The 15,451-nt window shown below is 41.5% G+C and overlaps 1 protein-coding gene across 2 annotated transcripts in view; it reads left to right on the top strand.

Annotated features, from left to right (window-relative positions):
* The window catches only part of SKI (SKI proto-oncogene), a 123,394-nt gene that overhangs the window by 97,706 nt on the left and 10,237 nt on the right, over nucleotides 1–15,451 (top strand). For both annotated transcript variants that reach the window (XM_009274141.2, XM_009274140.2), the window contains 4 exons: nucleotides 9,727–9,852; nucleotides 10,358–10,473; nucleotides 12,242–12,516; nucleotides 13,499–13,800. In XM_009274141.2, coding sequence (XP_009272416.1) covers nucleotides 9,727–9,852; nucleotides 10,358–10,473; nucleotides 12,242–12,516; nucleotides 13,499–13,800 — 819 coding nt within the window. The remainder of the gene's footprint in view (nucleotides 1–9,726; nucleotides 9,853–10,357; nucleotides 10,474–12,241; nucleotides 12,517–13,498; nucleotides 13,801–15,451) is intronic.

The raw sequence follows: 15,451 nt of genomic DNA, 5'->3' as shown, positions 1-15,451 counted from the left end.
ACTGATTTTGTTGAGCAACTACTAAAGATTCATAGAATTTTGAGACTAGAAGAATGGCTATTAAAAAGTCAATGTTTGTAGAAGATTTGGAGAGTTTTAAGGATTTATAGGATCAGATCTGTATCAAAGAGTAGTTTTATACGATAGATTTACAAACAGAACAGTGAAATAAAAGAGTAATTGTTGAGATTGGAGATTAAACAGCTAATTGAACCGGCTGAGCATTTTTTTCTCAATGCAAGTTTCCAGGTAGCACTAGCTGCATCTTCATGCTAACCAAGCTTCACTAATACTGAACCCAGGAGAAAGTTAGCAAGTTGCAGTAAAGTCTCCACTGGCCCAGAAGAATCCCAGAAGGCTTACCAATCTTTGTGAAATAGAAAAGTGGTGAGATTATTTGCATCTCCTCCCTCCATTTCAAAATCAGGTTTCTGGATCTGGGGTTTACCTGGGAGGTTGTTGCTGGTTTTGCTATACCACAACTTACTAGAAATGCCTTACTGTTTGCTCCTTAGGATAAGTGCAAACATCAGATGTCATCTGGCCTAATTTTCGTACTAAAAGAATAAAAGGAAAGTTTTCTTTCTTTTATGCTAGCCCAGAAACTTTGAAAATGGATGATGACTTATGCCAGGGGCTATGTAGAGTGTTCTAGAAAATAATTTAAATTTGTCTTTCAAAATTAATTCATCAAAGGGTAGGCTGTAGAAATTTGCTTTACACTGAGATAGTGTCTGAAATAAAATAGTTCAGTCCCTTTTCACTTCTTCTGTGGTAAATTTTGGATGTGATTCCATAGAAATTAAAGATTTTTGCACAGGTGTGAGGAAAAACTCAGTTCCCAATTTTCAAGATGAACTTCCTGTACTACCATATGACTAAGACATTACCCCTTTACATAGCATTCTTTTAGACTAGCTGGGAAGTTGCATTTACATTGCTATCGGTGAAGTAAAATCAAGCCTTTGTACAACCAGAAGATAGCCTCTCAGGAAGAGACAAAGTGAGTCCTTGTAGGCTCATCAGTAGGAAGGGAGAGCAGGTTAGTTCCAGTGAGGTTTTCTTTCACAGCTCCTTTTTATGCCTGTGCATAACAGGCGCTCTCCGAAGCGCTCTCAACTGCGGTTTGTGAAGATTCCCCACAGGTCAGACTTGGGGGACACACTGGCAGCCAGCATGTGTGCTGTGAAGGCAAGAATAGAAAGCAAATACTTCCCGTAATCACACGTCCCAAAATGACAGGGTAAAATGAGTACTTATGCTTCCACCAGAGCAGTGAAAAACGGGAAGATGGAAAGTCTGGACTCTTGCCCAAAGAAACCAAAATTGTAAAAAAGAAAAATAAAACAAATGCTACATACACTCCCTAGAACTGACACTGCAATGTGATAGTTTTTTTCTCTTTTAAATGTGTACAGTAGACAAGCAGTAAATCTTCTTACAGCTCCGTAGAGCAGCATTATTTTTAGCTTTTTTTATTATCGAGACAACCCTTCATTGCTTTCAATCTGTAGTTGAATATATTTATTTTTTTAATCCATGTGAAAGTGCAGTCCTTATAAAGACCTCTAATACCTTATTAATCATTTCTGGACCACGTCACAAAGGGGCTTTAGGAAGCAAGTGTTCTATCCATTGACAGTTGACGTGCTTGTGAAGGCTTAAAGGATGCAGATAAAGGGCCCTTCTTCCCACATTGAAGATACCTCTCATTTTGCATTTTTTTAGTTGGAGTTTAACTAGAAATCTGAAAGAAGTCTTAAGACAACCAGAGGAGCACAGAGCGCACTCCGTTCTCATGTGGTTCAGCCTGTTCTTAGATAGACTCAAGCCTGCGGTTCATAACAGCACCCTGTGGAGAATTCTAAGTTCAGTTCCCAAGTTCAGGAACTGTGGTCTCGGTAACCTCCAGAAGTAGCTTTGAATACTTGTCACTGGTAAAGGTACATTTCTTCTGAAATGCCATTTTACGAGGCTGTGCAACATAATACCATCATTGTGCCAGCAGGAGCCTGAACCAGTCTTAGGGCTCTGAAGAAAAAAATTACATGGGTACTACTAGAGGAGGAGTTACTACACAGTGCCATGACTTCATTGTGCTTAAAATAAGACTTTGCATCCTTTTCTTCCAAGTAAAAGTAGAAGATAAACCTCATAGCACCCTTTAAAAATGGGTAAGTGATACTACCCATTTTATATCTACAGGTCAGCTGAGTTTAAGTAACTGGTCCACGGTCACACAAGTGAACAAGTAAAGCCATTTAGAGTAGAACCTAAAAGTTCTGTTTTTCAGTTCCCACTTGTATTACTCAATGCGCTCTTCATGGAGTAGGAACAGAACTCATATACTCTGATTTCTCAGCAACGGTCTATGCAAATACTTTCTTGAGACTTTCCTAGGGCTCTTCAGGCATTACTGGTAGCATGAAATACAGATATTGGGGTAGTTGCTTAGATTTGCTTTTCATCACTGAGTAAGAAAAGCCATAAATTCCTATAGATAGATGCTTCCAGAGCTTCTCATACTTAGTTTATTTTATTGAATAGTTGTGCAGGTAATGAGAAGAATAATCTCCACAATTTTTTGTTCCCTTGCTGTGCTTCGACTCCCAACATTTCACTTTTTGTAGTACCTTTTCTGCAAGGAAACGTTAATAGAATATTAAAAGCTTTGTCCCAGTAATGGTTAGCAGCTAAGTTGCCAAGTCAAATAAGAAGCACTAGCAGCATTCTCATATGCTTCATTTGCAGATGCCATAACTGAATGCAGTGCAGTTGCCTGGAAAGGTAGTTCCAATCCATTTTTTTCACTGCGTATAGGGTTTTTTTGGCTATTGGATAAGTTTATTCTTACGAGCAAGCTAGTGTTGGTAAAATAAGCTTGGCAAAACCTGGAGAATAAATAGGGCATCTCAGTAGCATGACTCCTCCTGGTTTTTAATGTGCTTTTGCTCTGGTACAGCTTACAAGCTTTTGAAAATGCCACCCGTCCTACCTAAGTTCTGACATAGAGGAAGACCTCAGAAGGGTGAGAAAGATTGTTGACTAAACTCCCACTTGGTCCTTGACTTCCCTGAGTCAAGGGAACTGATGCTGAGTTTTCCCAATAAGATGTGTACCTGTCCAGTCCATTCCTTGTAACCGAGCAAGGACCTGACGGATGGGTCTGTATAAAGTAGCTAAGAAAAACAAGCCTGTTGCTGGCTGGCATGAATTTGCTAGAGATGGCTCTTCACTGCTCTGGAAAACTTTTGGTATCCATAAATTGAAATAGGTGAAAATCTTCAGACACTTTTGTAACGTTTTTACTGGTATATCTGTAGTGTCAGAGGGTTTTATTCTTGACACATCTTTTGAAGTAGAACAGAATTAGTGTTAGTTTCCTAGGGGAGAGTAGTGGAAATTATTTGCTTAGGATCTTATAAATCAATCAGTAGCAAAACCTGGAGTCACAAGCCCTTTTCTGTTTGTGTGTTCCACCCCTGTGTTCCTCTACAGAATCATCTTTCCTACCCAGCTTACCTAAGGAGGGAAGTTTTATTGAGAACAGGTGTTAGGCTAGTCTTTCAGAATTTCCATGGCCTGTGGTGCAGATGTGTTCATCACCAACCGGGTCTTGCACCTTTACCACTCTCTGTAGGACAGTTGCTGGTTTAGGTGTTTGCATAAATTCCAGATTCCCTTGGATTAAATGAGTAAATGTGAGCTGAGATGGTCAGATGATAGTTTTTAACAGGAAAAACATATTAAATAACAACCAGATAATTTTTAATCAAAGGCTCACTAAGTTATTGGGAAGACCCCGCTCACCCAGTGGACCCTAAGTGAACCTCAAGTACAGACCAGTTGAGCCTGTGGTGCTGTACTACTGCAGCACAGCCTGGATTGCAGCTTTAGCACTGAACATGGGCATTTGATGCTAGTGGTAAAATGTGCTCACTATCAGCTTTTTGCTCTTTCAGTGTATTTTTAACTTCTGATGTCTGACACGTTTTGGGCCCAAGTAGTCTCTCTCTGGGGTTTCTCTATGCTTATATCAGACCGGTGTCTGGTTTTGTGGTTTGTGCCCCTAATAAGAAAGCTGCTTAATTTTCACACCCAGACGGGGTATCAGATGAGACAGGAAGCCCCACCCTTTCTCATGGTATAACTGACCTCAGCTCTTTGCATGAACTAGCAGCAGAAGCAGCAGCTTGAACAAAATGATAGTATGCTATCTATAGATTTACAGCCCTTTTTTTTTTTTATTTTGCCTACTCCGGTTATACATGCTTTTCTAGCTGCAGAGTTTTCAATGGAGACGTTTCTGATTTACACCTGAGTTAGGAATATGAAATTGAATTCTCCAGCCGCCCAGTATTTTCCCAATTAATTCTTTTAAGAGACTGAAATACAGATGTCTGTGTGTTGGGGTAGCTTGATAGCTTTTGGGGACATTAAATCTTTCATTTCTAAAGATGCCACATAGGATGCCATGATTTCTGCTGGTACGGTATCAGCATTTCCAATCCATCTTTAAAAGGAGTGGACTGGGCCAAGGGATGGATTCCCCAGCCTCATCAAAGTATCTGCACAGAGCATGCTCTGTCCCTTTAACTGTCTAGCTGCTGAAGAACAGTCTGCTACGCAGAGATGAATCAGTAGCCCCACGCAGTGTGGGTCACTGCACCTGCTCCCAGCCTGTCAGATGTTCTCAAAGCTGCAGTAGCCGCTACAGCACCAGGCTGGCACTGCATCGCTGAATTTGAAGAGCAGAGAAGCTTGGAGTTTTTATTCTTTCACTCATATCCTTCACCACACATAGTGGAAATGCATTCACACCTAGCCTGGGAAAGGTTACAAACACAGATAAACATACGCCGTTACCCCGTTTTAACAGAGGTCTGTGTTTTCAATTAGGTTTTGGAATTTGATGCCAGACTTAGACCCAGTTATGGGGAGGTTTTCTCGGCAGAGGATAGATCAGAATTTGGAGCATGGGCTGCTTTTCTGAAGGTACATTTCTAAGCTAAAAGTTCCACAGGCAAGGAGACCTCTTAAATATTTTGAACTCCTTTCACCAAATGTTTTCCATTCTTAACAAGGCAAAAGAAGCCCATTTTTCACTACCACATGCATCACTACACGTTAGCTGAGCAACATAGTAAAACCTGGGTTGACAAAGAGCAAACTGAAGTTTGCAGGATTTTAACAGGGTCCTTGGTCTTTTGTGAACATGGGGTTGCACTGAGTTTTAGCTCTGTTCAATAGTGCTGGTTGGTTTTTTACACAAGATGGAAGTGCACGCATTTGGCAATACACACCTTTATGTAGGTTTAGACTGTCAATTGTATAAAACTGGTTGCAGTTCCATTGACTTTACCATTTTCCAGGATTTGGCCTGTACTAGTGTTCTGTCCTTCCAAAAGGGAGTGCTGTCCTGTTTGTAGTGGTCTTAGCTTATCCCCTAGTGGATAGCTGCTCACATCACAGAGTGTCGTAAAGATACAGCAGTCATTGTTTGGTGCAACAAAGCAAAGAATGAGGAGAGAACAAAAGCCCAGTTACATAGTGTTGGAAATAAGGTAGGGAAAAGAAAGTGAAATACTTCAGGAAATGTATTTTGGTAGATCCTCAGGCACCAAGAATCGTATCTGTGAGCGCTCCCAAATCTTAAAATTTAAGAATTTTTTCTGGGTTCATTTTCCAGTCTATGTTGCAACGAAAAGTAACGTTCGGGTATCATGCTGACCTGGTACTGCTTGGTCTGCTGGTTCTGTTCATGGTACTGAGCACTGGGGAAAGCTTGTCTTTTTGAGAAGTAGAAGGTCAAAAATTCTTTCTACTGGTCTCATGGTTTGTTGCTGTAATACTTAATTGAAGTAGACAATTTGATCTGACATGTCAAATGTGGCCGTGGTTGGCTAGAGGCCAAATTGGGCTGCTTAATTTCAGTTTGCCTTAAAATGGCTGACATTAAAGTTCACGTGCCCAAACTTCCCTTTGGAATGTACTTTTAAAATCTTTTTTTAGTAACTTTATAAATCTTTCTGTATCTGTTTTTCCTCAAGAATCAATTGCCTCAGAAAACAACAGTCGAAAAGCTTAAGTAAATGTTTCACATAGCATTTCTGGGCCCACTTTGTATCATGAAGTTTCTTACATTTGTGGATTGGAGAAAATGTATACTTTAGCAAATCACTTTGCCCAGAGCAAAGCCCATCTGACAAGAAATTATTACGTTGCCTGCAATGGAAGAAAAACTGAATAGGAAATAAGGAAATACTTATTTCAGTCTTCAAGGGTTGGGGTTCAGGTTTTTCGTAAGTCATTTATGAAGATGGCAAAACCCATCAGATTTTCAGTATTTCTTTTGCAACTTTGTATGTTTCATTATTTGGCAAAGAGAGAAAATGAAATAAAATCATCCATATTTGAGCCAATAGCAAGGTTTGCTGGCTGCTGTGGCTGGGTTGGAAGTGTCAGAGTGGGGTATATTGTTGCCTGGAATCTGTCCTAGAGTGGGATGTAATCGGTGAATCATACGAAGAGAAGATGATTTTGTGTTCAGTATCTAGTCTTGTTCCGCATCTAAGTATCTTCCTATAGTTGTGAGCAAATTTGCTTCTGCCTCTTTCAGCATCAGAAGGCTGCACAAAACAAGAGAAGTGCAGTACAGTACATTACTGACCTGCTTTGGGTATTCATAGGTGGAATTTTTGAGGAGTTTATGACACAGCCACAGTATTTCTGTGGAGGGGGACAAAAGTATTTTCAGTGGGATGTCCAAGCAGATAGAAAAATACAAGAGCAAAAATTTAATCAAATGACTACAAGTTGTAGTCAGAAGCCTTCTGTTTCTTGAGTTTCAGAGCTGAAGCTACATTTCTTGATTAACAGCAACATGTAGTGCTTCAGTATTTCATAGATCAGGTGGGAAACTACCAGAACAACTACATTTTTACAGTGCTAAAATGGAACCTAAACGCATGGTGGGTTTTTCTAAGCATGTACTGAGAGGCAATTCCTGCCTCAACCAGCAGATGATCTGTGTAAACAAAATGGAATAGTGGATGGAAAGAAAACTGGCGGAGGTCATCACAGCAGTTCAAAAATTATGTTGGCAGCAGTCCCCTTTTAAGTCCAGCTGAAGTGCTTTACTGGTTTAGACACACTAGTTCGTTAGGAATACTGAAGAGTCCTGTGGTGGGAGATGACTTGAAGTTAGAAAAATCCACACACCCCATTTAGCACCTGTTTTTCTCTCCCCCTTTTTTCACCCCATTTCCATCTCTTTGTGGGGAAGGCAAGCCAATTTCCCCCCATGCACACACCTTGTTTACTGCGGGTTTTTTTTCTAGCAGCAGCCATGTTTTCAGATCAATAATGGCTCCTGGCAACAAAAGGTTAAGCATCATTTCCCAGGTCTGCTGAACTGTTTTGTGCTCAGAGCCCTCCTGATCATAGGTGTCAGCCTTGATTTAAAGGGGAAAGAAGGGGGACAGTGGAGAAAGCTGGAGATGAGAAATGATTTCTTTAAAAATGCAAATGAGATCATTCTACTGAAATATCTCTCCTCAGACCTTTCTAAAACCTAACGCTTGCTCTCCTTTTCCCAAAGCTGCTTGTTTTCACGCGTGCCCCGTGGTAGTGATCCCACTCTGGCTGTGTGAGCGCTGTGGCAGAGAGGGTACCGGGCCCAGGATGGCCGTCTCCACGCCTGCCTGAACAGAATGTTCTGCAGACAGCAGAGTGTGGATGGTCGGGGGGAGGAACGGGTTTCCATGCTGAGTCTTGCCACCTGTTGCCTTTTTCATTCCAAGCCCCCCTTCCTCCCCACCCTCCACCCCAAGTTCCCCTCCCCACACAGCTCACCATCCCCAGTGGATAGGGTTGGGATCAGTAGTCACTTGCCAAATACCTTTCTAATGCTGTCACTAATTCTGCACAGACAGCATCTCTGAAAGCAAAAACAAATCTTTTCCAATGCATTGTCCTGCGTTTTCTACAAAAAGCATTTAGAAATGCCTTTTCTTAGTTGAGTTAGATGGGAGGGACCATGCCATAGCCACTACAAGAGTCAACCATAGGGACGCCTGAAGCTGTACCGAAGCATCCTCTGCAAATCCATTGAAGCTGGCATTTGGCACTGGCACGGGCTGATTTTGTACTTGGGGTTACACATATACACACCCATGTCATTCTTCTTCATCTGCTACATGTGGAAAGCTGCTCCAAGCTCCAGAGTGCCAGGGAATGTTTTACTAAAACCTCCAGACTTGGTTTGATTATGTTACTATGTACACTGGGCTGTAGAAGCGGTACAAGTGGTGGGTGCTGCCAGATGAACTGGTATTAGCTAGCTAGTCAGCAGCTTGAGCTGTAGATCCACACTACTGCCCTGCTTCCATGAAAGCAGTAGACTGTTCATGGACATGAGGTCATAATTTCCTCCTAATTAAGGTGTGCAAAAGGGATGGCATTGCTCTAGTTACATAGCTGTTGGGTTTGCCTGGAAGTCAGTTGGGAGTCTGGAGAAGTGCGTTTTAATGATACTGCTTTCAGTTCCTCATGTACTCTTCAGGTAAAGTCATTTAGATCACAATTTTCAGGAGTGAAAAATCATTTGGAGAAGCAGTCTCTGCGTTCCCAATTCAAGATGCCTCGAAGGGGACTGATTTTCAGAACACAAGACATTGGCAAAGAAGATCCTTTCTTTCACTGGCAAATAGACCTGGTTTTGAAGCATTTCAGGCTCTCCAAATGTTGCCATGCCTGTGTTTTACAGACACACCTGTGTAAATACTTGTTTGCCCACAAAAATCACAGTAAGGTGTAAGGATGAAAACATTTAACGCAAATATGAGCTATTACTAGTTATTGCAGCATGGTTCTGCCACCTTGCTTAGAACCAGGTTGAATGGGAATATGGAAAGGTAGAGAGTTCGGAACTGCAAAAAGAAAAGGAAAAAAAAAAAAGAACAGAAACTGAGGTGGTATATTTCTCTTATTATTTCTAGTCATGATGGCAGCATAAGGTCCAGAACCTTCTCCCTCCCTGCTGATAGACGTGTTTGTACTGGCAAGTCTTCAAGCTGGTATCCCCACTGCACCAGTTAAACCAGTAGTTACCAATTTTTTTGCAAGCCACGCTGGGACTATAGGAATTTTATTCCTTCACAGTGTTGAAGGAAAGGGGTTTTGCTTGCCAAAGGGCTTTCTTATGCTTGAGGATGATTTATGGGCCAAGCTGAGCCACTTGTGGAAAAGGCAAAGCAGCTCTTGGCAGCACCCCCAGAATCCACTGCAGCTGTGGGGTAGTGAAGTCATCGGCATAACAACCACTGCAAACAGAATAACAAAGTCTGTTCTGTTCTCGTTTAAAATAATCTTTCCAGTTCAGCAACCACATTAAACCTTACCTTTCTGCATACAAAAATAATAAAACGCAGATAGTTCTCTGCAACATGGTGTGAATGTCTCACTTACATTACTGCCTATCACTCCTGCACCATCTACACTTTATCGAAGTATTTTAAATGAAGGAATGAAGCTGCATTATGTCATAGTTTGTGTCTGTCCCTTGTTTTCACTCCTTTGTTTTTCCTTAGGTTTAAAAACGCAGGAAAAAACCCAGTGTTTCTTTCTTTTAAATACAAAATTTGCTTTTGCCTTATAACCTGTTTCTAAGCTGATTGCAAAATGAGTAATTCTGTCTTTGATTTTTCCTGCCTGTCTTTGTTTCAGGTCCCTTCAGATCCTCCCGCTTCCAAAAAGCCCAAAATAGATGACTCTGCTTCCCAATCTCCAGCTTCTACTGAGAAGGAAAAACAGTCCAGTTGGTTACGGTCCTTATCCAGTTCATCTAATAAGGTGATTGCTGAATATTTTCTAATCAAAAGGGAGGTCAAATTAGCATGTGGCATCCCTCTACTGAAACCAGAAGAGAAAATGAGAGAAAGAACTTGCCCAGGTTTTCTAAATTAATAACATTTCTATCCTTTTTCTAGTAAACATTGAGCTATACAGTCCTCCCAGTTTCTTTGCCATCTTCCAGTGTTCACTGACCTTGATTGTGACAATGAAGTAAGCAAATCCTTCATGCCTTTGAGGTACAAGTATCCCGAAAGACTCAGGAGCCTTTTGTGGTCTCTGCCATCTACATATAACTTATTGGCAAAGAAAAAACGTGTGAGGTTTTACATTAGTACAGTTCACCTCTTCCAGTGGAATCTGCTAAGTAAGTAGGTCCTAGCCAGCAGGGGAGCAGTTTTAGAGATAGCAGAATGTGTACTGAAAAGCATCACTAGCACTCCATTGTGATTTATAGTTTAAAAATTGTTTGTATTTACTTACTTTTCTTTCCCCTCCTTCCCAGAGTATTGGCTGTGTCCATCCCCGTCAGCGTCTCTCAGCTTTCCGGCCCTGGTCCCCTGCTGTATCAGCAAATGAGAAAGAGCTCTCAACCCATCTTCCCACATTGATCCGAGACAGGTAAGGAGACATGAACTGAAGGGAGAATGGGGTTAACAGCCGTGGAGATTTATTTGACAGCAAGTTGCTTTATGTTTGTTCCCTTGCACTGTTAACTGGTGGCTTTGTAATTCAGTCAGTCAGTCCACTAGTATCAGATTAAAAAGCATTTGCAGCTGCAGTGTTTTAATTTGCAGAAGGGAAATAAAAAGTACTGATATTTTGTGCATTCATTAAATAGGTTTTCTTAGGTGAAACATGCCATAAAAGTCTGAAATGAAGGCTGCTTCTATGAACCTATGATCATTTTGGGGTACAGTCATCAGAAGTTCTCGAGCTTCACTGTTTAAAGGAAGATTGAGTTATTCTCTTAGGGCAGGTGGTCAGGGACCAGCCAGCTATTTCCAGGCAACTGCCAATGGGTGACTGCAGCAGCTCTGTAACACTGGCCACTCAGCACGTTGCCAACACAGCTGCGTGCTACCTCCTGTATGGACAGTACCATCGGAAGATGAAGGAGTGAATAGGCTGCACAGGCTACCCCATTCCCTCTTGATGGCCAGTGGTCCTGGGGGGTCATGGCAGAGCACACTGGGCAGGAGAGCCTGCGGAAGACTCCTCAGCTTGTAAGACCCATCAGAAAGCTGATGTTATAGGCCAGATTCTGCTCTTGGATAGGAACATAATTAAACTGGTACAAGAATGAGTCACCACTTCTAATAGGTGGGACCGCTGGTGTCACGGTTAGAACGGAAAGTGTCAGAGCAATTATACATTCCTTTGCCAGACTTGAACTGTTCAGTCTGAAAAATCTTCATGCCAGATTTCTGCCTAAGGGTAATGGTTTCTTTGGAAAGTTTGACTAAAGTGGCCAGGTGTTTTTAGGGAGCATTATAGAGAATGTATTTTGCTGCCCTTATGAACAAGTTTCTTAGAAGCTGTTGGGGATTGATTAAGGGAAAAAAAAAAGGAAAAGAAAAGAAAGCATACCAGCATATCCTTGCTTTTAAACAGATTTTTCAGCTAGGTACGGAGAGAAAGGCTAAACTGGTGTAAAAGTATGCCCTTGGTATCCCTGTGAGAAATTTGGCCGATTTAAGTCTTGGCGAAAAAACCCACCTTCCAACAGGTTCAAGAGAAATTTTAATATATTTTAATACATGACTAAAGATACATCATGTAGTAGATACTGAATTGAAGTTGCAAAGACAGTCTTTGCTATGTTTTTTGCAAAATTCTGTGTATTTGACGTAACAATATTACTGTCGTTTAACATAGGTTTGTTGGGTTTTTTAACTGTGGTTTTATATACATGCACTCAGATGCACGCTGTGTCAAAAAATAAAATGCTTTTTGCACTCCCGTGGCCTTTCTTAAGGAAGTGCTGTTTCCAAGTTTACGAAACATTTGTGGATAGACAGAAGTAAAACTGTGCAGTTAGGTAAAACAATAATGCATGAAGATCATGACGAAACATCATTATAATTTTCAGATTCTGGGAGATCTCATCTCTTTGGTGCTTTTAGAATATGTGGCACTTCAAATATGATCCCTTCTGAACTGGATGGAGATTAGCTGTATAAATCATCTCCATGTTTAAATGAGTGCAAAACACTCAAAGCAAATATATACATAAATATATAGGCTGGTGTAAATCAGTGGAACTTACCCTGTCATTCCAGTAAGTGTCTTGTAGTTTCCATGTAGTTTCCCAACATGGATTGGGAAGCATTTTAAAGCCAAGAATATAACTATTTTCTCCTTCCTTTTGCCTCCCCCTCTAAAACAGTTTTTACTCCTACAAAAGCTTTGAGAATGCTGTGGCCCCCAATGTGGCACTTGCACCTCCAGCTCAACAGAAAATTGTCAGCAACCCCCCCTGTGCCACAGTAGTATCACGGAGCAGTGAGCCACTGAGCAGCACTGTCCAGCCACGGAAAAGAAAACTTGCTGCAGAGAACACAGCTATCCCAGAAGCAGCAGCCACTGTTGCGGCCACTGTTACTGCCACTGAAGAGGATAAGGAATCGGAAGCAGAAATTGAAGTAGAAACCAGGGAAGAATGTAAGTGACAGTTACATCTGCCTTTATTTTGTTTTATTTGTGCTCCATTTTCCTCAGTAATCCACAGGAGTTAGCTGTTCAACTTCTGTTGTTGAACAGAAATATAATTCTGGAAGCCTAATACCTCAAGGGGATGTAAAAATACAGCCTTAAGTAATAATGAAAACCAAGAACGGAACATAAGTTGGGGGTGCGTTTTGCTGGGAAAGGAACGTGCATTGACAGAAAGAAGCACCTGAACCACAGGTGTCCACTAACCTAGAGTCTTTTATTAGAGCAGGCAAGTGTTGTGCAGAGGACAAAATGTATGTGGTGTTAAAATAAAAACTGATGGTTTGCTATCTGATCAAGAGCCTTCTATAAAAGCCTTTGTGGGATACACACAAATAGCCCATAAAAATTCCAGAGCGCACACACGTGCAAGTGTGGAATTTTGTGTCAGACAAAGAATGTGGTCACACAGTTTCACTACCGCATCCATGGAGCTGAATACATAAAGCAGAGATCAAGAGCTAGTACATTCTTAAACAGTATTCCGATATTGGGCCTCTCAGCAAAAGATGAAGGAAGACACTGGTATCACCTCATTAATGTCACTTAGATAATTCTGCTGCTGCCCTATGTTCAGTCTTTACTCAGCGCATGCAGTTTATGTAAAAAGAAGAAATGTTACCCACTGAAAACAGCAGGATCATGTAGGTTTCCCTGAAGAAATCAGTTTCTTCACACCCATGGAGAAAACACTGTTTGTGACATAAATCCCAAAGTCACAATTCAAGCGAATTGTAAGTTGGTCCCTTAAGTCAATCAGCTTTGCATTTTCATCACATTTCAAGTATCAAAGTATAAAACGAGTATTTTCTTACTCAATATTCAATGAAAAAAAGGGAAGAATCTCCTCTGTAGAAAAGGGCCTCAGCGTATTTTGAGTTATATTAGTTTTAGACGTTTTTTGTTAATTTTTGATTTTTCTATTTTTCAGTCACCTCCTCCTTATCCTCGCTCTCCTCCCCATCCTTTACTTCATCCAGCTCTGCAAAGGACATGAGCTCACCTGGGATGCAAGCCCCAGTCACAGTCAACAGTTCATATGAGGTTGCAACACATCCTGACTCTCACAGCAGTGGGTTGGAAGCCGAGCTGGAGCACCTAAGGCAGGCCCTGGACAGTGGCCTAGATACAAAAGAAGCCAAAGAAAAATTCCTCCATGAAGTTGTTAAAATGAGAGTGAAGCAGGAAGAGAAGCTAAATGCTGCCTTGCAAGCCAAACGCAGTCTACATCAGGTAATGTTGAAAAATAGCTTTCTCTTACCACTGTCTGCAAATACTCTTCCAGGTAGAAGCGATTAGGTAGTGTCATGTAAAAAAGAATTGCCTCATTTTTCCCAAATAGCAACAGCCTTTACTGGGGTACTGTTTGTAAATTCAGCTGGGGAACCAAAGTATGCAGGAACCATTCCTACATTTTTAAGCTTGCCACCTGTTTTTGCCTTAGGGTGTAAATCCATGGTTACCAAAATCAACATCTTTTCTTTACTGAAAAAAATCTTCTAGTCCAGCACGGTTTATTTTGTTTTAATTTCACTGAACTAGAAACGTTTCTGTCCTTACGGAGGCTTTATCTGCAGTTCTAAAAGATTTGTACAAATCCTGCCGTTGCCCAGCTGAGGGCGGGTATTCCTGGGACACGGAGACACTTGCTGAAGCTCTGATGAAGAGCTGAACTGCAGATCTTTGTTAAGCTTTCCATTAGCCGTGCTTCACTGAATGCGGAGACGTACTGGCCATTAGTGAATCACAGTGGCTGAGCAGAATGGCGGGTGAACTTTTTTATTTGAGCTGGGGCAAAAGCAGTACATGGAAATGGAAGATGGAGCCAATGTAGAAGGTTTGCATGTCCGCTTTGATTATTGCATGTGGAGCTGTAACCAAGCTAGAAGTGTAATCCATTAGATGCATCTGGGGTGCCAGCTGTAAAATAAGGGCCTTGTTTCATCTAGCATGGGAGAGAGAAAACCAGTACTTGTACTGTTGGCCAGAAGCAGGTATGCAGTCTTGTTAGCTGGCACAATGCGTTTTGTTTCTTTGGGGAATGAAACAAAGGACAGTAGCTCACAGAATGTGATTTGGGTACGATGTGACTGCTGTGTTTTAAAAAAACACCAGAAAACCCCAATCCTCAAAACCCCAGTAGGAGATTCAAGTATTCTACTAGCAGGCAGGAGGAGGTGAAAGAGAGATTGTATTAGGTGCGTAGACAATTAGAATTCTACCAGAAGTTTGCAAACTCAAATTTCTGCAAGAGCTGCAGTATAGCGAGCCAGTTTCTGTGTGCACACCTCTCGGGTGAAGATGGCTTGTTATGTACTAGCTGCAGACCCAGGTCCCAGAGGAGGGAGGCTGAGAGCTGTCTTTTCAACTGAGCTGCTTGTTCGTTGTCACCTTGAGCAAATCACTTCATTCCCTTGTGTTTCAGTAAATACGTGTTTTATTTTATGTATTTAAAAGTAAAAGTAAACATATACAAGCAATGTATATTTCAAGCTGAGTTTTAAATATCTAAACTAAATACACAGTGTGTACTTAAAGTAAAGCAGGAATTACATGAAGTAGTTGATGAAGCAGAATTGAGTGTTGAGGCATTAAATCAAGCAACATGTCAAAGTGAGAGGGAATATGGTATCTGGCCATCATTTTCCATTTGGGCAGCTGTGGGTTTCCAGTTCCACATGCAGAGAAAGTACATGTGTGCATGCTTCCAAAGGCAAGGCTGAGCTAACAATGGCCTGGCTGGGAAGTGAGATTGTCAAAAGAGTGAATTTCCCATGACCCGACTGCAGTGTTACTTAACAGAAACACGTTGCTGTGAGGGTTCGACTCTGACAGAGAGGAAATGCTGCTTCTGGGGGGGGTGGGGTGGGGGGGTGCGGATCGA

This window comes from Aptenodytes forsteri, unplaced genomic scaffold (assembly GCF_000699145.1).
Source record: "Aptenodytes forsteri isolate BGI_AS27 unplaced genomic scaffold, ASM69914v1 Scaffold16, whole genome shotgun sequence".
Classification (NCBI taxonomy): Eukaryota; Metazoa; Chordata; class Aves; order Sphenisciformes; family Spheniscidae; genus Aptenodytes; species Aptenodytes forsteri.
Note: the sequence above shows the minus strand (reverse complement) of the source record. Positions and strands in the feature narration are given on the sequence as shown.